A 27,880-nucleotide genomic window follows, 5' to 3' on the forward strand; every position below is an offset into this window, starting at 1 on the left:
CAATAACTCCATACTACAGAAGATCACTTTTTTTGGTAGATAGCTAGCTGTTTCTGCCATACCTTATGTGGTAGAGGTGACAATTATAACCATTTTACAGATGTGGAAACTAAGGCCCAGAGAGTCTGACCCCTGGGTCACAGAGCTTGTACGTGGCAGAGCTGGGACTTGAATTCAGGACTCTGTAAGTTTAAATCTCTTACATTTAATCACTATAATTCTAATTTTAGATAAGCATTTAGCTTCTTCAGCTTTAACATTCTTGAGAACAAAATTCTTCTCTTCATTTATACAAAATGCCCCAAATGCCCAAGCAACGTATGTCTGGAGGCCACAGTGTTGCAGTCATGATGCCAAGCAGGGTTTTAGTCTTCAGTATTTCATCCACTTGTAGAAATGATTATCCCCAGAAAGTTGACCTGCATTTTGGACTCCTGCCAGAAATCAAGGCATGGTACCATCTGTAAGAGATAAATAAATCAAAATATCATCAGCAGAGAAGTGTGTGCCATCTGCTGCCCCGTCAGTTGAACTGGCAGAGGCCTCCGGAGAATCCAAGGAAGTGCTTGCCAAGGCTCTGCTGCCAGCCCAGATAGTGAGAGGAGAAGCTTCACACAAGATCTGTTGGCATTTTTTTCCCCCGGCTGAATTCCTTGATTCTGGCCAGCAAAGGTGTATGAACTCTTGCCCTTGCCAAACAGTTAAAATCATTCCCCATTGGCCGCATTTGGTGGGGACCAGGACTGATTCTTCTCTGCCCGCCCAGCAAGTTGAAATCACCCAACTATGGAGAAAATTAACCACGCACCTGTCAAAAAGGTTTGCTGCTTATGGAATCTGGGTCTCGGAACCAGGGTCAAACTTTGAACCAGCCAGATTTGAGTCCACTTCGCTGGGCACGTCTGGAAGGCTGCTAGGTTCTCCTGCCACGTGTGGGGTCTCTGGAGGGTGTGTGGGACTTCCCTTAGGAAGAATGAATTTTACTAGGACCTGCCTGCTCTGCTAAGATGTAGTACAGAGGAATGACCAAATCAAAGGCTCTGTGCCGAGCTGTCCTGATTGGAATCCTGGCTCCACCACTAGCTGTGTAATGTTAGACAAGTGATTCACTCAATCTCCCTCTGCCTCAGTTTCTTTTTTTCTCTTTCTTTCTTTCTTTCTTTTCTTTCTTTCTTTCTTTCTTTCTTTCTTTCTTTCTTTTTCTTTCTTTCTTTTTCTTTCTTTCTTTCTTTTTCTTTCTTTCTTCTTTTTCTTCTTTCTTTCTTTCTCTCTCTTTCTTTCTTTCTTTCTCTTTCTTTCTTTCTTTCTTTCTTTCTTTCTTTCTTTCTTTCTTTCTTTCTTTCTTTCTTTCTTCTTTCTTTCTTTCCTTTCTTCTTTTTTTTGTTTTTTGGTTTTTGAGACGACGTCTCACTCTATTGCCCAGGCTGGAGTGCACTGGCATGATCTCGGCTCACTGCAACCTCCACCTCCCAGGTTCAAGTGATTCTTCTGCCTCAGCCTCCAGAGTAGCTGGAATTACAGGCACGTACCATCGTGCCTCGCTAATTTTGTATTTTTAGTAGAGTCAGGGTTTCACCATGTTGGCCAGGCTGGTCTCGAACTCCTGGGCTCAAGTGATCTGCTCGCCTCAGCCTCCCAGAGTGCTGAGATTACAGGCGTGAGCCACTGTGCCCAGCCAGCCTCAGTTTCTTCATCTGTAAAATGGGTGTGGTCATAGGAGCTGCCTCATAGGCTGTCGTGCAGATTAGTAATTGATGCATGTAAAGCACTTAGAACACATGTTGGTAGGCGCATAATGCATGTCAGCACGTGTTATTCATTGGCTGACTTTGTGAAACTGTTGCTACTGCCTCTCTCTGTTGACCCTGCCTTCCCCACCTCTCCCACCTCCTGACTCCATGGAAGCCTCAGCAACACCATCTGGTGGGGTATGGAATTAAGTCACGATCCTCAGACCCAGGATCTGGGGATTCAGCCAAGAATGCTGGGCTCCTCAGTGACCTCCTCCCCCCGTCTCATTGCCCACATCTCTGCTGCCAACCAAGACCTGGGTGCCCAATGTCCATGCCAAGGGTAACTTGGCAGACCCTCAATGCTCTGCACACCTTCTGCCAGCAGTGGGCATCTGCCTCTGGCCACCTCCCTTGATTTTGCCTGTGGCCCTGCCAGGTTCCCCCCACCTGTTCAGGCTGAAGTTGCAGAATTACAACCTCCTGCTTCTGGCTTGGGAAGACGCCCGGGCTCTCCTTGGGAGGAGTGACATGTGTCTCTAACTTAGGATCCAGGGAAGGAATTTTTAAAAAGCTCTTATTTATGGAGCCAAGCACAGGACAGGCATTTTCACACACTTTCTCCCATTTCAATTCTCTCTCTCTTTTCCTTCCTTCCTTCCTTCCTTCCTTCCTTCCTTCCTTCCTTCCTTCCTTCCTTCCTTCCTTCTTTTCTTTCTTCTTTCTTTCTTTCTTTCTCTCTTTCTTTCTTTCTTTCTTTCTTTCTTTCTTTCTTTCTTTCTTTCTTTCTTTCTTCTTTCTCTTTCTTTCTTTTCTTTCTTTCTTTCTTTCTTTTTTTCTTTCTCTTTCTTTTCCTTCCTTCCTTTCTTTTTCTTTCTTTCTCTTTCTTTTCCTTCCTTCCTTCTTTTCTTTCTTTCTCTTTCTTTCTTTCTTTCTTTTTCTTTCTTTCTTTTTTCTTGCTTTCTTCTTTCTTTCCCCTTCCTTCCTTCCTTTCTTCCTTCCTTCCTTCCTTCCTTCCTTCCTTCCTTCCTTCCTTCTTTCCTCCCTTCTTTCTTTTTTTCTTTTTTTGATGGAGTCTCACTCTGTCGCCCAGGCTGGAGTGCAATGGCATGATCTTGGTGGCTCACTGCAACCTCCACCTCCCAGGTTCAAGCGATTCTCCTGCCTCAGCCTCCCGAGTAGCTGGGACTACAGGTGCTTGCCACCACACCCGGCTAATTTTTGTATTTTTAGTAGAGATGGGGTTGCATTATGTTGGCCAGGCTGGTCTCAAATTCCTGACCTCAGGTGATCCACCCGTCTCAGCCTGGGAGCACACCCTGTCTGGCTTCCTGGTGACCCTGGTGCACCCTGCGGCTCTCCTTGCTGCCTTCACACGGGAGCTTCTTTCTCAATTAAACCAGACCTACAGGAGGAGACCTGGGGGTGGAATTCCTGGAATCAGTCCTGAGTGGTGAGCCAGAGTGAGGCAGCTGTGACCCGGCCAGTTCTATCTGCGGTGGATTCCTGGAAGCCTCATTTCTGCTTAGGGCTTGTGCCAGGCTCTCCGTTTCATGGCAGTCTCGATGTGCCTGCTGACAAGCTCAAGCTGCTACACTGAGGGCAATTTCTGAGTGATGCCCCCATCCGACCTCGCTCAGCCAGAGCCTCTGGAGACAGTGACTCAGAGGAGTCAGCGGTGAGGGGAGGTCAGGGCCTCCTGGATTTTCTGTTTGATTCTCATGCTGCAAAAAGCCAGCTGCCCCATAAGGTGACGCCACAGAGTCTAGGAAGAAATGACCTTCCATTTGTCTTTTCTGAAAGGTGGACACACCCCTGAAAAACATATCTAGGTCCAATTCTGGAATTTGTTTCAAAATAATCTCATGATGGTGGGAACAGTGGGGTGTAGAGGTGACAAGACTGGCCTTGAGTTGACAGGTATTGAAGCTGGTGATGGGGACATGGGGCTTTTTGTACTAGTCTCTCTACTTTTGTAAAAGATGGAAATTTCCCATAATAAAGAAAATATTAAAAAAAAGATTTTAGAGATACCTGGTCTGGCCATAGAATGCCTTCTGGAATGTGTCCTTGTCACTTTTTTTTTTTTTTTTTGAGGCAGGGTCTCACTCTATAGCCCAGACTGGAGTGCAGTGCATGATCTCAGATCACTGCAACCTCCGCCTCCCAGGTTTCAGCGATTCTTGTGCCTCAGCCTCAACTACGGGTGCACACTGCCACGCCCAGCTATTTTTTGTATTTTTAGTAGAGACAGGGTTTGACCATGTTGGTCTCAAACTCCTGACCTCAAGTGATCCGCCTGCCTTGGCCTCCCAAAGTGCTGGGATTACACGCATGAGCCACCGCGCCTGTTCTGTCTTGTTCCATTTCTGACCAAGTCAGTCCCCTGCATGATAACAGAGCCTTGGACAGACAAAGACCTAAGTCCACATCCTGATTCTGCCACGCAGTGGCTGTATCACCTTGGGTAGGTCACTCCGCCTCTGTGAGCCTTAGTTTTCTCATCTGTAAAATGGGAATGGATTCAGACCTTGTGCCATTGCTGTGATGAACGTCAAGTCCTTTTCATGGGGCTTGTCCTGGACTCTCTTTCAGGTTGTGGGATCCTGGCTCTAAGGCAACATGACAAACTCGAGCCTGGGGTGGGATCTGCCTCCCAAGGGGGCTTAGCAGAGGGGCCAAGCCACGCTCAGGGTAGCACGTGACAATGTGATGAGTGATATTGCAATAAAACCTTTGGGAAATTTAGAGTGGAGAAACATTACTTCTGGATGGAGCGAGTGGTTGGTGAACAAGACAGGATTCATGGCGGAAGAGTGGGGTGGACATTTGAGCTGGATCTTGAAGGCTGGGAATGGTTCAGACTTAGAGAAACGGAGAGAGAGATGTTGAGATTAAGGCAGTAGCAAGAACAGAGATCCAGCCATGGGAAAAGGCCGAGAGTGCAGATATGATGGCTAAGGTGACCTCCCGATCTCAAGTCTGCTGCCTCGTGGCAGGTGTAAGACTCAATGTGGCTCCGCAATGTGTCTGCTGCTGGAGCCCTCAGCTCTTTCTTGGCTAGTGTAGATATCCCTTTCTGTTTGTCTCTTCTGTCTTAGATTGCTCCCAAGATTCAATTTCTGTCTCACTGTGGCCATACCTTCTGGATTCTGCAGAGTAGCTCCCCACTCTGGTGCGATTCTTGAGAAAGACGATTTATGAAGTGCTATTAATTGCTTCATTCCACAATCATGTCTGCAGCACCTGTCACTGCTCCAGGCTTTGAGGACACAACAGCAAACAAGACATACATGGTCACGAAGTTTCTATTTGTTGCTGAAAACATGTGGCCTCCGTATTGCAGAGAGATTGTCTGGGCATTATTATTATTATTATTCAGATGGAGTTTTGCTCTTATTGCCCCAGGCTGGAGTGCAATGGCTCAATCTTGGCTCACTGCAACCTCCACCTCCTAGGTTCAAGCGATTCTCCTGCCTCAGCCTCCTGAGTAGCCGGGATTACAGGTGTGCGCCACCACACCCAGCCAATTTTTGTATTTTATGTAGAGACGGGGTTTCACCACATTGGCCAGGCCAGTCTCGAACTCCTGACCTCAGGTGATCCGCCCACCTCAGCCTCCAAAAGTGCTGATATTATAGGCGTGAGCCACCGCACCTGGCCTGTCTGGGTGTTATTTAGAAGAGCTAGAGAACATCATTTTTTGGAGAGAGGATTCCAAAGAATTACTGATATGTACACTTTAACATAAGAATGGAAGTTCCATGAGGGCAGGGATTTTGTCTGTGTGGTTCGCTGCTGTATCTCCAGCGCCTAAAACCAGGACTGCCACATGGTAGGTGATCAATAAATGTTGACGGGATACAACTGTGTGAATATAAAACGTTGACATTGGGAACTTAAGAGAAGAGAAGTGTACTTTTAGGGATTGAGATTAATTCAGACACTTTCAGATATCACTACTTGATGTTGTGATTTTGATTCCTAAGATAGAGAGATAGAATATCAATTCTCAGGATTCCAGGGCACACAGCCTCCAGCCTAGTCTAGAAAGTGGTTAAGCCCACAGTGCGCACAGAACTACATGTAAATAGATCCCAAAGCAGAGGAAAAGTCCCCTGCACATCCTATAGAGGACACAGGTACTAAACAAGTCGAAAAATCCATACACGGGACAATTTCAGAGCGTGATGGTGGTATCACTATGGAAGAAAAGCAACGCAGGTGCAGGAATAAGCATGATGCGGTGAGGAGGGGTGGGGACCACCTTAAGTAGGGCGGTTCTCCATCCACCCCTCCATGTCCATTCCCTGCCCTTCTCTGTGCCCTAGGAACTGCCTGGACTCTGTGCTCATTGGTTTTGGCCAACAGGAAGCACCTATAGGGAATCGAGAGGGCAGAAGGAGAGAAGGATCAGGGCATTCCTTTCTGGCTCGTCTTGTTCTCTCCCTATTGAGGTTTTGTCAGTGACTACATTTCTCTAAGGAGAGGCTCTCAAAGTGTGGTTCCCAGGCCGGCAGCATCAGCATCCTCTGGGAACTCGTTAGAAAGACCGATTCTCAAGTCCTGGCCCAGAGATCCTTAAGTTCTGATTCTGAGGCTTGTTAAGTGTGAATTCAGCTCCTGATGGCAGCTCCTCCTCTGTGGCTTCACCTCTTCCAGGCTCCTTTCCCTCCCCTGCCCCTTCAGACCTGGGTTTCCCTTGGTTACCACCCCCTTAACCCTGTCCACACCCCTATACATAATTTCTTCACTCATCGGTCTTCAGTGAGCCCCTTGGAGGTGCCATCTGTTTCCTGCAGGGACCCTGACTGTCCAGATGACCAACATGTCAGTTCATCCCCATCTAGACAGGGCACACCCTCTCACGGTCACCTAGTCCCCACAGGCTCACCTCAGTCATTGCTGGTCATTGAGATGGATTGAGTTGGTGACCTTGAGTTGAGGCTGAGATTTAAGTCCTGTCTGTGTGCCCCTGGCTTGCAAGCAAGATGCAATGGTGTGCGATGGTGAGGGCAATCACACATGGCATTTCTCTTTAAGGCTATGGTGGGTATGAACAGGCACACTCACTTCTTCTAGCCAAGGAATGCCCTAGTCATTTATTCCTCTAGACCCAGTAGGATAGAACTCTGAGCTTCCACTCCCCAGAATAGCAAGAAATTTAATCTCCAGTTTTTGAGATTTCCTTTTAGCCCTTGGGTCGTATGAAGTTTTCAGACCATTTGAGAGAACACTCTGGTCTTCCCCTACCCTTCCTCTCCCCACAGCTGGTGGTTTTCTGGCCCCATGGGCACCATGGGACCCTCACTGGGTGCAAGATTTTGGCTGAGCTAATAACCTCTGACCCCAAAGTCCAGCTTTCCCGTGACATTTTTCTTTGAAGGCCCTGACATCTTTTAGGGTGCTGTGGATCCCCAAACATCTTCTCCTCTTGGGATCTGCTGGCCCCCCTTTCCTTCTGCATGAATTCCCTCTGCTGTCCCCTCCCTGAAGCAGGAAGACATCACCCTCCAGTGGGCTTCTGGGAATACAAGGGGACTTTAAGGAGTCTCCTTCCTAGGGCAGGAGATGCCAGCTCCATTTACCTTCGCTATGTTAGCAGCTCAAAGGGAATCAGATGCGGAGGGGGTAATGGGAGAAAGGGCATCTTCAAGGGGCAAAAATGAGGCTGTTCCCAAGCAACGTCGATGGGCATGGAGGAGATAATGGAAGGCGCAGGGCCAGGACCCAGGCTGGGGCCCACGAAGGAGCCCAGAGCATCTCTGCAGCAGCCTCAGGCAACCTGGACTGCCGCCCACTGAGTTGTCCCAGCTGTACCCCCTGGTGGTTGACAACAAGCCCTGCCGACCTACCCTATAATATGCACTACAGAAACACCAGCGTTGGTGATCTTCATGTTTTTATAGGTAGGGAAACTGAGGCACCAAAAGGTTCATATTGATGTTACACATGCAGTAAGTGATGGAACCAGGCTGCACACAGGCAGGCCTGGCTCTAGAATCCCTGCTCTGAACCAGTGCATGACCCCCTGGCCATGTGCTAGTCTGTGATGGTACCTGCATGTCACTCTTCTTCCCCCAATTAGGCTGCAGAAGACCGTGGCTCATGTTTCCTCTGACCCCCATGTAGGTGACAGTGATGACAATGAAAGCCATCTCCTAAGCACCCACTCTTTTTTTTTTTTTTTTTGAGATGGGGTCTTTGTTGCCCAGGCTGGAGTGCAGTGTCACGATCTCAGCTCACTGCAACCTCCACCTCCCGGGTTCAAGTGATTCTCCTGCCTCCAACTCCTGAGTAGCTGGGATTACAGGTGTGCGCCACCACGCCCGGCTAATTTTTGTATTTTCAGTAGAGACGGGGTTTCACCATGCTGGCCAGGCTGGTCTTGAAATCCTGACCTCGGGTGATCTGCCCGCCTCAGCTTCCCAAAGTACTGGGATTACAGGTATGAGCCACTGCACCTGGCCCTAAGCACTTACTTTTTTCCAGGCATTGCATCTAAGCTCTTTGCCCATGTTGAGTCTTCACAAGACCCCTACAGGTGCTGTGCCCATTTCACCAACAAGGAAATAAAGGCACAGGAAGATGGGAGGACTCACATGGCAGGAAGTGACAGAGCCAGCATTTGCACTCAGCTCTGCTGATTCCAGAAGTCAGACCCCTGACCACTGAGCTATTCTGCCCCATAAATGCCCTCCCTTGAAGGATCAGCCAGTGCCATCACATGAGCCATAACTAAAAGGACTCTGTTGTTTTTCTAATGTTGGAAGGATATTTTTAATAGGCTGTGATTCTCACCCTGAGTGCACATTGGAATCACCTGGGAGCTTTTAAAACTCTACTATATATGGGCTCCACCCTGACCAATTAAATCAGAATTGTTGTGGGTGGGGCCTGGGATTCACATTTCTGGGGTTAAGAATCACACAAATTGATTGACCTAATAGGATTCTTCTCAGCTTTTAAGTTCCATGGTTCACCAAAGGTATGCTGCCATCAGGTGGCAGTAACATGCCACAGCTCTATGATCTAATTGTCAAGCCCCAGTCTGAAGTGTGATTGAGAGACAAGTGCACCTGTCTTAAGGTTTAATGCCCAAAATAAATCCCTTAACTAAACATATAAACTTAATTGCCATTGATTTTGATATTTTATGAGTCACTTCTAAAAGCGGCAAGCCAATATGGTGCCATTTAATACCTAGCTCATTAATCCTTAGATAATCTTTATCACAGAGACTAAGGATTTGGAGGAAAAACATCTCTTCTGTGTTTGAATTTCAGCTGTTAGACTTCTGGCCGTTGAAGTATCCTGTGTTCCTCATGTCATCTCTATGACTTTTCCTTAAACCTCAGCTTTGACCTGCCTGGGCAGTGTGGGCTAAGTTTGATCATCTCTGCTTAAACATCTTCTGTTTAGCCTTGTCCATGTAGCAGAAATAGAAGTGTGAGAGCCATTTATTTTGGCCTCTCATGGATTTTCCCTGTCTCTGTGGAGGTATATTCCCAGGGGATTTTTTTCAGGACACCCCCGGCTGTCCATGGTGGGAACATCTGGTTCTAGTAGGAAATTCTGACATAGCAATGGGAACAGAGAGCTGGGAAGATTTTAGGATGTGGAGTGTGGAGTCTGCAGATCTGGGTTGAGTCTTGCTCCATTTCTCACTGGCTGTGTGGTCTTAGGCAAGTCATTGAAAGTTCAGACCCTCACTTTGCTTGTCTTGAAAGTGGAGATTCTCATTGAAATTTGTTGTGGGACTAAAGAGACAGTAAATATCCTTTCATGATAAAACTGCTCAACAAACTAGGAATAGAAGGGAACTTCCCCAATCTGACAGAGGGCATATATTAAAAAAACCCCACATCTAACAACAAATTTTATGGTACAAAAATGAATGCATCCCCTCCAAGATCAGGAACAAGATGAGGATGTCCACTCTTACCACTTCTATTTAATATTATATTGGACGTTTTAGCCAAAGCAATTAGGCAAGAAAAAGAAATAAAAGAGATCAAGATTGGAAATGAAGAAGTAAAACTATCTCTATTTGCAGATGATATGATTCTGTATATAGCAAGTTCTAAGAATCCACTAAAACTGTTAGAACTAATAAATGAGTTCAGCAAGATTGCAGTTTACAAGATCAATATACAAAATTTAATTATATTTCTATACACTGGCAATGAACAATCCAAAATGAAATTTAGAAAACAATTCCACTCATAATAGCAGCAACAATTATAAAATACTTAGGAATAAATTTAACAAAATAAGCATGAAACCTATATTCCGAAAACTACAAAACATTGTTAAAAGAAATTTGAATAGATCTAAGTAAATGGAAAGACATCCCATGTTCATGGATTTGAAGTTTTAATATTTTAAGATGCCAATACTTCCCAAATCGGTCCCATTACAGATTCAGTGCAATCCCTTTCAAAATTCCAACTTGCTTTTTTAAAGAAATTCACACACTGATCCTAAAATTCATATGAAAACGCAAGAGACCCAGAATAGACAAAATGATCTTTAAAATGAAGGCCAAAGTTGAAGAACCCACATTTTCCAATTTCAAAACTTACTTCAAAGCTACAGTAATCAAGAGAGTGTAGTATAAGGAGAGACATATAAATTAATGGAATAGAACTGAGAATATAAAATAAACCCTTTTACTTATAGTCAATTAAGTTTTGGCAAGCGTGCCAAGACAATTCAGTGGAGAAAGAATAGTTTTTCAACAAATGCTTCTGAGACAACCGGATATCCACATGCAAAAGAATAAAACTGGACCCCTTTTATACACCATGCACATAAATCAACTCTAAATGGATAAGAGACATAAATAGAAGAGTTAAAATTACAAAAGTCTTAGGGGAAAGAATAGGAGTAAATCTTCATGATCTTGGGCTAGGCACACCCTTCTTAGATATGACACTAGTCTAGGTGTAGTGGCTTATGCCTGTAATCCCAGCACTTTGGGAGGCTGAGGCAGGAGGATCACTTGAGCCCAAGAGTTCAAGACTAGCCTGGGCAACAGAGTGAGACCTTATCTCTATTTTTCTTTTTTTAGATGGAGTCTCACTCTGTTGCCCAGGCTGGAGTGCAATGGCGTGGTCTTGGCTCACTGCAACCTCTGCCTCCTGGGTTCAAGCGATTCTCCTGCCTCAGCCTCCCAAGTAGGGAGGCATGGGGCGCATCACCATGCCTGGCTACTTTTTGTATTTTTAGTAGAGATGGGATTTCACCATGTTGGCCAGGCTTGTCTTGAACTCCTGACCTCAAGTGATCCGCCTGTCTTGGCCTCCCAAAGTGCTGGGATTACAGGTGTGAGCCACCATACCCAGCCTCTATTTTTAAATTAATAACAAAGAAGATATGACAACAAAAGCACAAGCAACAAAAGAAAAATAGATAAATTGGGCATCATCAAAATTAAAAACTTTTCTGCTTCAAAGGATGTCATCAAGAAAGTGAAAAGACAAGCCACACAATGAGAGAAAATATTTACAATCAGATAACTGATAAGGGACTTGTATGCAGAATATACAAAGAACTAAAATCACCCATAATAAAAGAACAAATGACACAATTAAAAAGTGGGCAAAGGGTCTGAGAAGATATTTCTCCAAAGAAGATATAGAAATGGGCAACAAGCCCATGAAAAGATGCTCAACATCATTAGTCATTAAGAAAATGCAAATTAAAACCACAGTCAGATACCACATGGCACTGGCAAGGATGCTTATAATAAAAAAAGACGAACAATAGCAAGTGTTGCTGAAGACATGGAGAAATTGGAACCCTCATACGTTGCTGATGGGAACATAGAATGATGCATCTGCTTTGGAAAAAAGTGTCGCAATTTCTCAAAATGTTAAACATAGAGTTACATATGACCCAGCAATTCTATTCCTGGGTATATACCCAAGAGAAACAAAAACTTGTCCACACAAAAACTTGTACATGAAGGTTCATAAATAACCAAAATGTGGAAACAAATTCAAGCATCTATTATCTGATGAATGGATAAATAAAAGGTGGTATATCCACATCATGTAATATTATTCTGTGACATAAAGAAATGACTTACTAACATAGGCTACAAAGATGGTTGGTCCTTAAACACATTATTCTAAGTGAAAGAAGGTAGTCACAAAATATTATTATATGATTGTATTGTATATTATATAATTCCATTTATAGGAAATGGTATTTCATATCTTGTCTGATCATATTGAGTATATTCTATGATTCCATTTACATGAAATGATCAGACTAGGTGAATCTATAGAGACAGAAAATAGATGAGCTCTTTCCTAGGGCTGGAAGGGTTGCAGGAAATGAGTGACTGCTAATAGGTACAGCTTTCTTTTCAGGGTGATGAAAATGTTTTAAAATTGATTGTGGTGATGGTCACACAGCCTTGTGAATATGCTAACAGTATACTAAAAACCATTGAATTGTACACTTTATTTTATTTATTTATTTATTTATTTATTTATTTATTTATTTATTTATTTTGAGACTGAGTCTCACTCTGTTGCCCAGGCTGAAGTGCAGTGGGGCAATCTCGGCTCATCGCAACCTCTGCCTCCTGGGTTCAAGTGATCCTCCTGCCTCAGTCTCCTGAGTAGCTGGGATTACAGGCAGGTGCCACTATGCCCAGCTAATTTTTGTATTTTTAGTAAAGAAGCGGTTTCACCATGTTGGCCAGGCTTGTCTTGAACTCCTGATCTCAAGTGATCCACCTGCCTTGGTCTCCCAAAATGTTGGGATTACAGGCGTGAGCCGCTATGCCCAGCCAAATTGTATACTTTAAATGTATGAATTGCATAGCATGTGAATTATATCTCAATAAAATTGTTAAAGAAAAGGGAAAATGTCTAGCACATAAATCTTAAATATTATTGAGGTGCCCAGTTGGTGGTGAGAGCTGGGAGCCTGCTGCAGGAGGGCTGGCATCTTTCTTAGGCTCAGGAGGCACAGAGCGGAGGGCCCAGAATACTTCTAGAAAAGTCTTGGGCCCATGAAAATGTTTTAGGGCCGGGCGTGGTGGATCATGCTTCTAATCCCAGCACTTTGGGAGGTTGACGCGGAAGAATTGCGTGAGCTCAGGAGTTTGAGACCAGCCTGGGTGACAGAGTGAGATCCCATCTCTACAAAAAATAAAAAAAACTAGCCAGGTGTGGTGGTATGTGCCTGTGGTCTCAGCTACTCAGGAGGCTGAGGCAGGAGGATCACTTGAACCCAGGAGTTCAAGGCTGCAGTGAGCTATGATTGAGCCACTGCACTCCAGCCTGGGTGACAGAGTGAGACCTTATCTCTAAAAACAAAAACAAATAAACAAAAAAAGAAAAAAATTAATTTATTTTAAAATCAGAAGAAAATATAAACTTTTAGCTGAAGAAAATGCTTAATACTTAATATATTCATCTTTATGCCCATGTGGTTGTAAAATAGAATTCTTATTATTATGTTTTGAAGTTTAAGAAGGGCCCCTAATAGGCAAAAAATGTGCAAGGCCCACCAACATTTTAATGTGGCCTTGGGTGTTGGTCTGAATTTGGCCATTACATCTCCTGCATTCCAGCAATATAACATAACAGAAAGTTTAAAACAATTCACTCAAAATCCATCCACTGCAGCACAACACTTACATTAATTATATTATATTATATTATATTATATTATATTATATTATATTATATTATATTATATTATATTTTTTTGAGATGGAGTCTCACCCTGTCACCCAGGTTGGACTGCAGTGGCGCGATCTCCGCTCACTGCAACCTCCACCTACCAGATTCAAGTGATTCTCCTGCCTCAGACTCCCAAGTAGCTGGGATTACAGGCATATGCCAACAAACCCAGCTAATTTCTGTATTTTTATCAGAGATTGGGTTTCTCCTTGTTGGCCAGGCTGGTCTCAAACTCCTGGGCTCAAGTGATTCTCCTGCCTCAGTCTCCGAAAGTGCTGAGATTACAGGCATGAGCCACTGTGCCTGACCAACACTTTTTAATTTTAATCCTCCCTTCTAGTTCTTGGTGTCAGCAAACATCTCTTTCAGTGGGCTATAATCTCAGCACTTCTAATGTGCTGTGTGGCCCAGGATGGTCCCTCAGCTGCCCTGGGCCTTATCGTCTTTGTCTGTAATGGAAGGTGTGAGTCCTGCATCTCAGTACGGAGCACAGGGCGGGGGCAGGGGAAGCCAGAATGCTGGAACCACAGAGCAGGGTTCACCCATCTGTGGCCTTGTGATTCTTTGGAAGGAGTGATGTAAATAAGAGAGGAAGCACCTCCTTGGCTCGACACTTAAGACCCTTTGTGACCTGACCCCTTCCTTCCTTCTCAGACTCATCTCCCACCGCTGCCTTCATCTCTGCCTTTGCATTGATATAGGGCTGGCAGGAGGTTCAGGAGGCCAAAGGGGCTTCAAGAGACCTTATCAGAGAACTTAGGAAGCTCCAAGCAGACAAATGAGTTGAGAATGCTGAAAGCTTCTAGATCGTTTTTGAGTCTTCAACCCACATTGGTTCCAATCTGTCTCTTTGCTGGGATCAGCAGTAACATCCTGAAGCCAGGGGTTGCAAACTCACCCTAGAGTTTATCCAATCTAGCATCACAGGTGCCGTCTCGGTGGTTTAGGTGAGGCTGGAGGCAGAGCAGTAGTGGGCGGTGGGGGCTGTGGCAAACCAGAGAGCTTGCAGGTGCCTTATCTAAAGGAGGCACAGCTGCCCGGCCCCATGTGATTGCTGCTGTGTGGGATTGTGGGCTCAGCACAGCTGGATCTTCTGATTCTTTAAGAGAAAATTGCAAATCTGAATTTGTAGGTAGCAATTTACCTATTTTTATGATCCCGTGTGGGTCAAAGAAAATGTGTTTGTGAGCATAGGTCCAGCGTGCGCCCCCTGTCTTTGTGAGAAAGATCTAGAGGTTGGGTCATGATTTGCTGAGTGCTGCATCCTTGGTGGCCAGGACTGTGTCCCCGGCATCAGGGAGGCCTGGGAGGAAAGACTGAAGAGGGGAAGCTTCTTGTAGACATAAGATTTCAGTGGCATTTGTTCATTTATTCATTCATTTGCTCGTGTATTCATTCTCTTGCTCATTTGTTCATATATTCCTTCAATATTGTTTGTTTGTTTCCTTTTTCCTAGATGGGGTCTTGCCCTGTTGCCCAGGCTGGAGTACAGCTTACTGCAGCCTCAACATCCTGGGCTCAAGTGATACTCCTGCCTCAGCCTCTCCAGTAGCTGGGACTACAGCCCCGTGCCACCACATCTGGCTAATTTTTAAATTTTTTGTAGAAATGGGGTCTCACTTTCTTGCTCAGGCTGGTTGGAAAATGTTTATTAAGCAGTCACTGTACACCAGGTTCTATTGTAGCTGTTAGGAATCCATCCAGAAGGGAGATGGAGAGTGTCAGGGGAGGGACATTTGGAATTTTAGATAGATTAAATGGAAAGGCCTCCTTGGGAAGATAACATTTGAGAAAAATGACAGGGGAGAGGAGGAGTAAACCACTCAGGCATGCGAGTGAACAGTGCTGCAGGCAGCAGAGGCAGCCAGTGTGAAGGCCCTGAGGCAGGAGAATGCCCGGCACGTTCAAAGATCAGCAAGGAGACCAAAATGACAGGAGTGGAGTGAGTGAGGGGGAAGACGGGAGGGAAAGAGGTCAGGGAGGTGATGGAGAGACAGATCACAGAGGGTCTTGCAGTCCGCAGCGAGGACTTAGGCTCTGACTTGGGGTGAGTTGGGAATGCTGAGAGGGTTCTGAGCAGAGAAGGGACATAATCTGTTTTAGGTTATACCAGGATACTTCTGGTCACTGTGAGGATGGGGCAGAAACAGAGAGACCAGTGCAGAGGCTACTGCAGTGATCCCGGTGGGAACTGATGGTGGCTGGACCAGCGGAGGTGGCGAGAAGTGGCTGGATGCTAGATGCATCGGGAAGCTAGAGCCACAAATGAGATAAAGATGGCACCAGGGTTTTGGCCTGAGCACCTGGGGATGGAGGTGCCATTTACTAGCTGGGGATGCAGTGAAGACTTGGTCTTTGTCCTCACAGAGCTTGCAGCTTGTTGGGGGAAATAGACATTAACGTGTGCGTAAGCAGAGTCCGGCGTGAGCTTCTTCTATTTGTAAGAAAGGGTCTGGAAGGAGTAGAAAGTTCAGAAGAAGAAAAAGAAATTTTAGGTGAAGAAAATGTTTAATACTTAATAGTAACATTGTATATTTGTCTCTATACCAATGTGACTGTAAAACATAATTTTAAAATTATTTTAAAATTAAATTAAATTAAATTTTATTTAAATTAAAAATTTTTGGCTAGGCGCAGTGGCTCATGCCTGTAATCCCAGCATTTTGGGAGGCTGAGGCAGATCACTTGAGGTCAGGAGTTCAAGACCAGCCTGGACAACATGGAGAAACCGTATCTCTACTAAAAATACAAAAATTGGCTGGGCACGGTGGTGGGTGCCTGTAATTCCAGCTACTCGGGAGGTTGAGGCAGGAGAATTGTTTCAACCCAGGAGGCGGAGGTTGCAGTGAGCCGAGATTGCACCACTGTACTCCAGCCTGGGCGACAGAGTGAGACTTTGTCTCAAATAAAATAAAACAAAATAAAATATTTAACTTTTATGGGTGCATAGTAGGTGTATATATTTATAGGGTACATGAGATATTTTGACACAGGCAAACAATTCAATTATACTCTTTTAGTTATTTAAAAATATACAGTTAAGTTATTATCGACTACAGTCACCCCGTTGTGCTAGCAAATAGTGGGTCTTATTCGTTCTTTCTATTTTTTGTACCTATTAAGCATCCCCACTGCTCCCCCGACAATCCCCTACTACCCTTCCCAGCCTCTGGTAACCATCCTTCTACTCTCTATGTCCATGAATTCAATGTATTTGTTTTTTAGATCCCACAAATAAGAACATGCAAAGTTTGTCTTTCTGTGCCTGGCTTATTTCACTTAATATAATGACTTCCAGTTCCATCGGTGTGGTTGCAAATGGCAGCATCTCATTCTTTTTTATGGCTGAATAGTACTTCATTGTGTATATGTACCACATTTTCTTTATCCATTCATCTGTTGATGGTTAGAATGCTTCCAAATCTTGGATAGTGCTGCTATCCACACTTGATAAATACAATTGTGCTATCCATGATTGATAAATACAACAATTTTTAATTAATTATTTAATTAATTCTTATTTAGAAAGGGGCTTATCAAGGCAAAATGGCCCAAGGCCCACCAATGCCTCAGTGTGGCTGTGGATGCTGATCTGCTCATTTTTTTTTTTTTTTTTTGAGACAGAGTCTTGCTCTGTCGCCCAGGCTGGAGTGCAGTGGCATGATCTTGGCTCACCTCTGCCTCCCAGGTTCAAGCGATTCTCCTGCCTCAGCCTCCTGAGTAGCTAGGACTACAGGTGCGTGCCACCATGCCCAGCTAATTTTTGTATTTTTAGTGGAGATGGGATTTCACCATGTTGGCCAGGATGGTCTCCATCTCTTGACCTCGTGATCCGCCCGCCTTGGCCTCCCAAAGTATGATCTGCACATTGAATTTCCCTCCCTCTAGCCTCTGAGGAAACAATGTAACATTAAAAAAAAGTATAAAGCGATTCATTCAAAATCCATCCACTCTAGCACACCACTTTTTTTTTCTTTCTTTTAAATCCTCCCTTCCAGTTCTTGGCGGTCAGTACACACTCTCTTTCAGTGAGTTATCATCTCAGTGCCACTAACTTGCACCTGAGACTCACACATGCAAACGCAGACACAGGGTGGCCGCACCCCATAGAAATCCAAGGTGCTGTGAGAGTTACAACAGTGGAAGCGTGTTCCAGGCAGGGAACAGCATGTGCAAAGCACAGGGGTGTACCAGGAACGGGGACAGAGAGAGAGGGCAGTGGGTGGACAGGCCAGGTCCACATATGGGAATTTGAAATTTCTCCTTTGGGAAGTCATCGAAGAGTTTCAAACAGGAGCAAGCTCTGTGTGCGTGTGTGTTGGATGTGATCAGAGCTGTGTTTTGAAATGATCCCTCCAGCTACAGTGTGGAGAATGAATTGGAGAGGGGCCAGAGTGGAGGCCTGGGGAGGCCAGTGAGGAGGAGCGTGGATTCCGGGGGGAGGCGGTGGAAAGGGACCCAGTTGCTATCGCGGAGGTGGAAGCAATGGGCCAGGATGGATGGGGTCAGGAGGTGGGAGAGTTGGCAGTTTTGCCGTCCACACTCCTGGGATGTTGGGCTTCTAGGAATCAGGGTTGGAGAAAGATGTCAGTGGGCTTGGGTCAGAGACACTGGCTTGCTCCAGGGCTCATGAGACGGGGGCAGGCAAAACTCGGAAGCCCACATGTCCTCTCACATTCTGAAAACGCTTCTCTTCTTTTCAAAGGTGAAAAATGTCGCAGCTTCATTGACCTGGCCCCAGCGTCGGAGAAAGGTGAGTGTGACCCCAGCTCAGCTGTGGCAGCTCCGCCCTCTCTGGGGACATCTTTCCTGCCTTGATGGCTCCCCAGAGCCCTGTGATAGCATCTTCTTCAGCATCCCTGGGCAACAGGGCCCTGGAAGCCAGACACCCTGTTGCAAAGCCCTGAGTTTCTTGAGCTCTCAGTAGAGTGGGAGAAGCTGGTGGAGGGGGACTGTCTGCCCTCCCTGTCTGACAGAGTAGTCCTGAGGGTCATCACCCTTCCATTCTGTCCAGTGCATGCTGGGACTGTGGGAGGGATGATGGGGGTGTGGACGTTTGGTTCAGGCAAGACTGGTGTTGGGGTTTGCCTCCAGCTGTAGGATTTAACCTTGGGGGAGGGAAGCCAGGTGCCTGGCCTTTGTCATCTCACAGGTGTGGGGAGGGCCAGTCTGATTGGATGCTACCATCCAGAGAGGGCTCACTGGTGGTCAGAGCTCGACAGCAGAGGCTCTGAGCCCGCAGAGATGTTCAGAGCTGTGCAAGGCAGTGACTGGATTACCAGGAGCAGGGTGCAGCTTGAGTCGGGGGACAGCAGTCAGGATTAGGTTTAGTTGCAAGTAATAGTAACCCTAAGGAACCAATTTCAATGGAGAAATTTATCTCCTTTTTAAAAGTTTGAAAGTAGGCAATCTAAGGTGGCTCTGCTCCACGAAGTCCTCAGGATCCTGGCCCCTGCCACCCTCTCTGTTGTCCCACTGCCTTTTTCTTCATGGTCTAAGATGGCTGCCGGAGCACTAGCTATTGCATCTGCATTCCAGGCAGCAGGATGCAGGAAGGGCAAACTCTAAGGTTCCCAGAAGTTATCCCACAACACCTGCATATATCTCCTTGACCAGAACTAGTCACATGGTCACACCCAGCTAGAAGGGAGGCTGGGAAATGTGGTCTTTATCCTGGGCAATGCTGTGCCTAGCTGAAAGTCAGGGATTTTGTTATTATGGAAGAACAAGAGAATGGACACAGGAGGAGAGCCTGCCACAGGGACACAGGGGAGTGTGGCTGCCTCCCCACCTGCCTACCCTCTGCCACTCAGGAGATAGGCTGCCAAGAGTGAAACAGGTACGCATGTATCTTCAGATAGCCTGGAGATTAAGAGAGGGCTCTGGGCTTGGGAGTCAGGGGAGGGGAAACTGAGGCAGAAGGGCACCATGTGTCCTGGAAGCTGGTGACATTCTCTTTTGCAGACACTATCTTTTTGGAGTGCTCCTCCAAAAAGTGGCAGCTGGTGAAGTTGAGGGGCAAGAGACAGGGAACGCACTGGGCCCTCAGTTTGCAGAAAGCAACAAGGACTCGCTACCCCCCAGTAGCCTCTTGGCAGTCAGGACCGCCTCCTCCATTTCTTTGATGTCCCCATGGCTGTGTTCTGTTTAATTGCTACATGTGGCCATCTCTGAAACATTTGGCTGGGTGGCTCAAGCCACAGCTTCCAAATTGAGATCACTGGGAAACACAATAATACGACCACTGCATGGCTGATATTTGTTGAACAGTTACTATGTGCCGGATACAGTGCCAAGCATGTTGCAAGCATCAACTGAGAAACCTCCCCACAACCCCGTGAGGAAGCGGCTGTCATTCTCACTCCCACCTGACAGATGAGGAAACCAAGGCTTAGAGAGATGAGATGAAGTCACGTAGGTCTCACACCTCATGAGGGCAGAGCTGGGTGAAATCCAGGCCTGCGCTTCACACCTCTCCACTGTCTGCAGCCCTCTGGGATGTGCATCCCATAATTCCCAAGGCCTTGGAGCTCCTGGGTCAACTTTGCTCCAAATCTGGCTTCCAGAAAGCAGGGCCTGTGTATGTGCACATGCATGTGTGCGTGTGTCCCGGGTAAGGGTGAGTGTGCATGTGCACGAGCAGCTGCTGTTATGTGTGTGCATGCATGCATGCCTGTGGATGAGCCGGGTGAGCATGTGTGAACGTGGGCATGGAGGTGTGTACACATGCGTGCACATGTAAGTGCAGGTGCCTTGTGTGCCCATGTGTGCATAAGCACAGGTACATCCTAGGGTGAGCACATACGGGTTGTGTGCCCATGTGAGTGGTGTGTGTGTGCGTGTCTGTGTACAGTGGCAGGTGGGTGGCCTGTGCCCCTCCAGAAGGCATCAGGCCTTTATTTTGCTTCTTTTACAAGAGCCCCAAAGAGGTTGTATCTTTGTGTTTTACTGGTCTTGTGATTTTACTTTTAGGGCTTGGCAGTCACGCCGAGAACCTTCTGGCTGTGTATATAAAAATGTTTACAAGGAGGCTGAGTGGGCTGGCTTTGCCACTGAGGTGCTGAATGATTTTCACGTACTCGCTGTCTCTCAAACACTGTAGCGCTCGCTTGAGGTTGGCAGGGTTTGGTCCAAGGCAGCCCGTGTGGCCTCTCCCCATACATACAGGCCCAGCCCTTCCAGCAGACACCCACAGTAACGTGGCACCCTCAGACCCATCCATTTTCTCCCCACCACACTCAGCTTCTCCATTTCACAGAGGAACCCGAGGGCAGAGAGACGAGGGACTTGTTCCCAGCCACACTGGGAGCAAGTGTGCAGGGTTGGATGTCCACACTCAGCTGTGTTCTCACCCAAGGAATACTCTTTCCCTATGTTACCGCTCCCGCACCGGCTCCCTCTGGGACCTCCCTCCTGGCATCTTTCTGGTCTGCCACATATGATAATCACGACACTGGCACTAACTGGCTTTCATACGGTAGTTACTGTGTGCCAGGTGCTATGCTGAGAACTTGGCACACGTTGGCTCCTGTAATCCCCATTTTACAGGTGAGGAAACTGAGGTACAGAGCGACCACACAGCTGGAAAATGGGAGAACTGGGATTTGAACCTGAACAGTCTGGCTGTTAAATGTCTGGTTCTCCTGCTGAAAAGCTTAGGGCTTCTGAGCCTGGGGGATATCTGTATTCCCTTTATCAGCTGAGGTCCGGTGAGTGCTTCCCTTCCTGCCTCCAGCTCCTCCCACCTGGCAAACCGCAGGCATGATTTCAAGATTTCCAGGCCCTTCTCAAATGCCACTTCCCCATTCCCATTTTCTCCAATACCCTCTTGTCCCCTGCTCACCTACCCTCTCCCTCCTGGCAAAATATTTGTCCATCATCAGTTTCTTACCGTAGCATCACACATTTTTCTTTGTTTGCCTGACTATTCTAGTTTTGTGTTTTACATGGGAAATGTCTTTTTTGTTTTACACTAGCCTAAGCCACAACCATTTTTTTATCTGGATTCCTGCCACAATCTTGTAAGTGGTTACCTCCTTTCATTCTTGCCCCCTGATTTGCTTGGTATCCCAAATGATCTGTATTTTATATTTTGAGATGGGGTCTTGCTTTGTTGCCCAATCTGTAGTGCAGTGGTGCGATCATAGCTCACTGCAGCCTTGAACTCTTGGGCTCCAGCAATCCTCTGCCTCAGCCTCCCAAGTAGCTGGGACTACAGGTGCACACTACCACGCCCCACGCTTGGTGCCCAAATGGTCATTTTTTCTTTCTTTCTTCCTTTCTTCCTTCCTCCCTTTCGCCCTTCTGCTGTTTCTCTCTTTCCCCTTCCCTTCCCTTCCCTTCCCTTCCCTCGTCCTCCCCTCCCCTCCCCTCCCCTCCCCTCCCCTCCCCTCCCCTTCCCTCGTCCTCCCTTCCTGTCTTGTCTCGTCTCGTCTCTTCTCTTCTTGACACAGTTTCACTCTGTTGCCCAGGCTGGAGTGCAGTGGCATGATCTCGGCTCACTGCAATCTCCGCCTCCTGGGTTCAAGCGACTCTCCTGCCTCAGGCTCCCGAGTAGCTGGGATTACAGGCATGCGCCACTATGCCCAGCTAATTTTTTTTTTTTTTTGTATTTTTAGTAGAGACGGGGTTTTGTCACGTTGCCCAGGCTGGTCTCAAACTTCTGGACTCAAGCGACCCTCCCACGTTGGCCTCCCAAAGTGTTGGGAGTACAGGCATGAGCCATTGCACCTGGTCAAGTGAATCCCTATCCTGAAGCTACCTAGGAAACCCCAACCAACAGCCAGTTCATTAGCACACGTAAGACACTCTCATCACTCCAGAGGTTTCAAGCGTTTTAGTAGCTGTTTGCCGGGAAACATGAGACCAAATATATGGTTTTTATTATATCACAGTGTCACGATTATACACACTTGTTATAGAAATTTTAACAACCCCGGCCAGGTGCGGTAGCTCATGCCTGTAATCCCAGCACTTTGGGAGTACAAGGCAGGCAAATCACCTGAGGTCAGGAATTTGAGACCAGCCTGGCCAACATGGTGAAACCCCGTCTCTACTAAATATACAAAAATTAACTGAGCATGGTGGCATGTGCCTGTAATCCCAGCTATTTGGGAGGCTGAGGCAGGAGAATGGCTTGAACCGGGAGGTGGAGGTTACAATGAGCCGAGATCATGCCACTGCACTCCAGCCTGGGCAACAGAGCAAGACTCCATCTCAAAAAAAAGAAAAAGAAGTTTTGAGAACCCCAAGTGCGTAAATTACAGATGAAAGTCTCTTATAAACCCACCCTTGGGTATTTAATATGAATGGTTTGGTTTATCAGTTCTTGAAAAAAATGTATACATACACACACATGTATGTACATACACATATTTGATATATAAAATCGTGGTTTGCTTTTCATGTCAGTACATAGAACTTGTCCTTATCTTGAAACAGGTGTAGGATATTCTATCACGTGATGACTGATATAGTTTCCTTACTTTTTTTTTTTTTGAGATGGAGTCTCACTCTTGTCTCTTGTTGCCCAGGCTGGAGTGCAGTGGCATGATCTCAGCTCACTGCAACCTCCACCTCCCAGGTTCAAGCGATTCTCCTACCTCAGCCTTCCGAGTAGCTGGGATTACAGGCATCTACCACCATGCCTGACTAATTTTTGTATTTTTAGTAGAGACAGGGTTTCACCAATTTGGTCAGGCTGGTCTCGAACTTCTGACCTCATGTGGGCCTGCCCACCTCAGCCTCCCAAAGTGCTGGTATTACAGGAGTAAGCCACCGTGCCTGGCCTGTGACTGATATAGTTTGAATGTGTGTCCTCTCTACATCTCATTTTGAAATGTGACCTTCAATGCTGGAGGTGGGGCCCAGTGGGAAGTGTTTGAGTCATGGAGGTGGATCCCTTGTGAATGACTTGGTGCCTTCCCCTTGGTAATGAGTGAATTCTCACTGCATTAGTTCACACTGGACCTGGTTATTTAAAAGAGCCTGGCACCTCCTCCCCTCTCTTTCTCACTCTCTCTCTTGCCATGTGACATGCCTGCTCCCCCTCCATCTTCCACCATGAGTAAAAGCTTCCTGAAGCCTCACCAGAAGCCAAGCAGATGCTGGCGCCATGCTTGTACAGCCTGCATAACTGTGGGCCAAATAAACCTCTTCTTTGTAAATTACCCAGCCTCAGGTATTTATAGCAGCACAACATGGACCATCATGTATATTGATGTGTGTTTAAACCAGGCTTTCTAGCTGAACTGCACTTGAGCGTTCTGCATCATATTGTAGCTGAATAACAGTGACTTGTGCACATCTCTCTCTCCCCTACAAGCCCAGGGCCCTCAGTGGGTAGCATAATTTCTTATTTACCTCTGGGCCTCCAAGTCCTAGCCCAGCACTGGAGTACCACTGGCAAGACAGTATAATAAACACTATAACAAAGGTCTGCACAATAGATTGTGCCAGGCAGAGAAGAAGAAACTGATCAAAGATGCCTGTGCAACTTAAGATGAAATGTACAAACACAGATCAACAGCAATGCCTCCATGTTATGAACTTTTTTATTTTTTATTTTTTGGTGGAGTCTTGCTCTTTCACCTAGGCTGGAGTGCAGTGGCGCGATCTCGGCTCACTGCAACCTCCGCCTCCTGGGTTCAAGCGATTCTCGTGACTCAGCCTCCCGAGTAGCTGGGACTGCAGGCGCATGCCACCACATCCAGCTATTCTGTATTTTTAGTAGAGACTGGGTTTCACCATGTTACCAGGCTGATCTTGACCTCCTGGCCTCAGGTTGTCCAACCGCCTCGGCCTCCCAATGTGCTGGGATTACAGGCGTGAGCCACCACACCAAGTTGATGTTGTGAACTTGATACTGAACATGCAGAGAAAAGTTTCTCCTACTTCCTTGTCTTCAAGGCTTCCTTTGTCTCTCAAAACCTCCGTCACTTATTCACTAGGGCAAGAGTCTCCTACCAAATAATTGTGATCCACAGGATAATCTTAAAACCTGGTGCACTGGTCAGTGAGACCCATAATAGTGTTGTGTAATGAGCTATCACACAATTCAGTGGCATTCACACAACTCAGTGGCTATCACACAACTCAGTGGCATTCACACAGTTTTTTTTTTTTTTTTCTCACATGTCTGTGGGTTTTCGTGAGTTTAGCTCATGTCAGAAGGCTTGGTTCCAGGATATAGGCTGGGCTCAATCTGCCCCACTTGTGTCTGTTCAGGTAGAAGTGATAGTAGGTGCTTGGTGGAGGTTTTTTCATGGTAATGACAGAAATGCAAGATGGGGAGCCAACTGCACAAGCACATTTTAAACCTTTGTTTGGATCATATCCACCAACATCCCATTGACCACAGCCAGTCCCATGGCCAAGTCCAGCATCAATGGGGCAAGAAGTATACTGCTCACATGGAGAAATGGGCGGGGTGTTTGGAGTGAATATTTGCTGATCAATAATTTAAGCGATCACACCTGGATCTGACCATAGGTCTCCAGGATGGGTGGCAGCTGGAACCAGCCTGGCTGGATTTCTGGTCATGAGTGTGAGACTCATTAATTTGCTTGTCAAGGTCTCCTCTGGTCATTGTCAGGATCTTTATTTCTCCCAAAGTGACCTAAGTATTTGAATATTTATCTATAACCTGGTTAGCATCAGGCTGCTAAATGGTCTATTATTTCTTCCTGTTCTGAGATTGAAGAACTATTTTATGTGTGCAGCCTTTGGCCAACTTTCTGGTTAAAAATAGATAACTATTAACTATCATGAAACCTTCCAGATTAACCAACTATCATTAAACTTTCTAGTTTCAAAAGAAAACTGTTCATCCTTTTTGCAAATTATTGGAAAATGTGTGAATATTCTCTCAATGTCTTCAAAGACAACTGGCTAATTATAATAACACTTCCTCCTTCTTCCCTCCCTCCCTCCTGTCCTTCCTTCCTTCCTTCCTTCCTTCCTTCCTTCCTTCCTTCCTTCCTTCTTTCTTTCCTTCCTTCCTTCCCTCCTTCCTTCCTTCCTCTTCTCTTATGGAGTCTTTTGACCTCCAGCCCCATTTTGACTCAATGATTATCTAGGGCTGTTATTCTGGAAGCCGTTTTTACCATTATTTTGAAATTTCCTCCCCTCTCTCATGTTGGCTCCACTGCTTCCTGGATCCCAGGTAGTCTTCTTTCTGGATTACTTCCTCATTTTGGGGAAAAATATCTTCCAGTAACTTCCTGAGAAAGACAGCATGGTTGAGACCCTTTATGTCTCATGTTGTTTTTATTCATCTGTCACACTTGACTAGATGTTTTGCTGGGTATAAAATTTTAGGTTGGAAATAATTTTTCCACAAAATTTGGGAAGGATTGGCTGCTCCCTTGTCTTCCAGATTCCAGTGTTGTTGAGAAGTTCAATGTTATTCTGATTCCTTTGTGTGATCTGATTTTTTCCCCTCTCTGGAAGCTTTTAATGTCTTATTTTCTGTTCTCACTTTTTTTATCTTCCATTTTCATTTTTATTTGCCTTTTAATTTATTCCTCAGATATTTATTCAATTTTTATATTTCAATCAGCCAGTCTGCTTTTAACATTTCTACAGTCATACTTTTAATTTTAAGAGCTTTTTCTTGTTATAGGAATGTTCTTTTTTTTTAATAGTCTCCTGCTTTTGTTTTATGGACACAATATCTTCTCATATTTCTCCAATGATATTTTTTTTTTAAGTTTGCTTCTCTACCCTTTAATGTCTCTATTTCTTCCAAGTTCTTTTGCCTATTTTATTTTAATTTTGACCTCTGTCTTTTATATTGTTTTCCTTAAACATCTGACGTTCATGTTTAATAGTGAGGTGTGAGTTTACTATTTTGAAGCTCAAGGTACAGTGGAGATGGGGAGAATATTGGCCAATGGACATCCCAATCATCTGAGCTATAAACTCCTCATCCAAAAAGTGCATTTGGGCCAGGCATGATGGCTCATGTCTGTGATCCCAGCACTTTGGGAGGCTGAGGCAGGAGGATTGCTTGAGGCCAGGAGTTCCAGACCAGCCTGGGTAACATAGTGAGACCCCTGTCTCTACAAAAAATTTAAAAATAAAATTAACTGGACATAGTGGTGTGTACCTGCAGTCCTAGCTACTCAGAAGGCTGAAATGGGAGGATTGCTTGAGCTGGGGAGTTCAAGGCTGAAGTGAGCTGGGATTGTACCACTGCACTCCAGCCTGGGTGACAGGGCAAAACCCTGTCTCAAAAACAAAATGAAACAAAACAAAAAGTTCATCTGATCAACCCATACCCACTGTCACAAGGCTTTTTCTCTTGCACTGATCAGTTTCCCTCAAGAGGAACTCTCCCATCTCCGGTGTATTAATAAACTCAGCCACCAGCATTCTGGGAATCAAATGGGGGGCCTGGGAGGTATCTCAGTGGCACATATGTAGACTTTCACTTAATTCTTGGTTTTCAGTATGGAGCTCAGCTGGGCCTGGTTCCTCTATTCCAAGGATTTTCTGAAGTTTCCTCTGTGGCTTCCTCCATGCAGGTAGTCAACTTCCAGCCTTCTCCTATCTGCTAAGTCATTAACCACCTATTCATGAAATTTCTAGCTTTTAAAATGTTGCTGCCATCTTTTTTTTCTATTGGTATCTCTTGTCACATCCTCTTTGTTCTGAGGATTTGTGACTTTCTTATTCTTTAACTGTAGTGATTGGCGGTATTGAAAGAGAGCAGTGGCCTTTGGTTCAGCCCCATGTTCAATCCCAGGTTTGACTTTGTAAACCCAGGTCTCTCTCCTGAGCTCTAGATTCCACCTCCAACTGCTTCCTGGACACTTCGTCCTGAGTGCCCCCAGGGACTGCAAACTCAGCTGGTCCACAATAGAAAACACTTGACCCTTCTTTGTCCATTGTCCTGTCTTCGCCATTATCTGCTCTGCTTCCAAAGCCAGGAACCAGAAGGTCATCCTCAACTTTTTCCAAATTCAATTATTTGACAAGTTCAGTTTCTTTTGTTTCATAAATATCTTTGTTTGTTTGTTTTTTTGAGATGGAGTCTTGCTGTGTCGCCTAGGCTGGAGTGTGGTGGTGCAATCTCTGTTCACTGCAGCCTCTGCCTCCTGGGTTCCAGCAGTTCTCCTGCCTCAGCCTTCCGAGTAGCTGGCATTACAGGCATGCACCACCATGCCTGGCTAATTTTTGTATTTTTAGTAGAGATGAGGTTTCACCATGTTGGCCAGGCTGGTTTTGAACTCCTGACCTCAAGTGATCTGCCCACCTTGGCGTCCCAAAGTGCTGGGATTACAAGCATGAGCCATTGCGCCCGGCCTATCTCCTAAATATCTTTGCATTGGTGCGTCTTCTCTATCTCCACTGCCACAGCCCCTTTCTGCTTCTCATCACATCTCTCCTGCCATGACAATAATCTCTCAGTTGGCCTCCCAGACTCCAGTTTGTGCTGCTTAA

The 27,880-nt window shown here is 45.8% G+C and overlaps 1 protein-coding gene across 4 annotated transcripts in view; it reads left to right on the forward strand.

The window, feature by feature from the left end:
• GSG1L (GSG1 like) overlaps window positions 1-27,880 on the forward strand; it is a 271,064-nt gene that overhangs the window by 81,226 nt on the left and 161,958 nt on the right. For all 4 annotated transcript variants that reach the window (XM_063612031.1, XM_055297734.2, XM_063612032.1 and 1 more), the window contains one exon: window positions 18,141-18,188. In XM_063612031.1, coding sequence (XP_063468101.1) covers window positions 18,141-18,188 — 48 coding nt within the window. The remainder of the gene's footprint in view (window positions 1-18,140; window positions 18,189-27,880) is intronic.

Source organism: Symphalangus syndactylus, chromosome 11, assembly GCF_028878055.3.
Source record: "Symphalangus syndactylus isolate Jambi chromosome 11, NHGRI_mSymSyn1-v2.1_pri, whole genome shotgun sequence".
NCBI lineage: Eukaryota > Metazoa > Chordata > Mammalia > Primates > Hylobatidae > Symphalangus > Symphalangus syndactylus.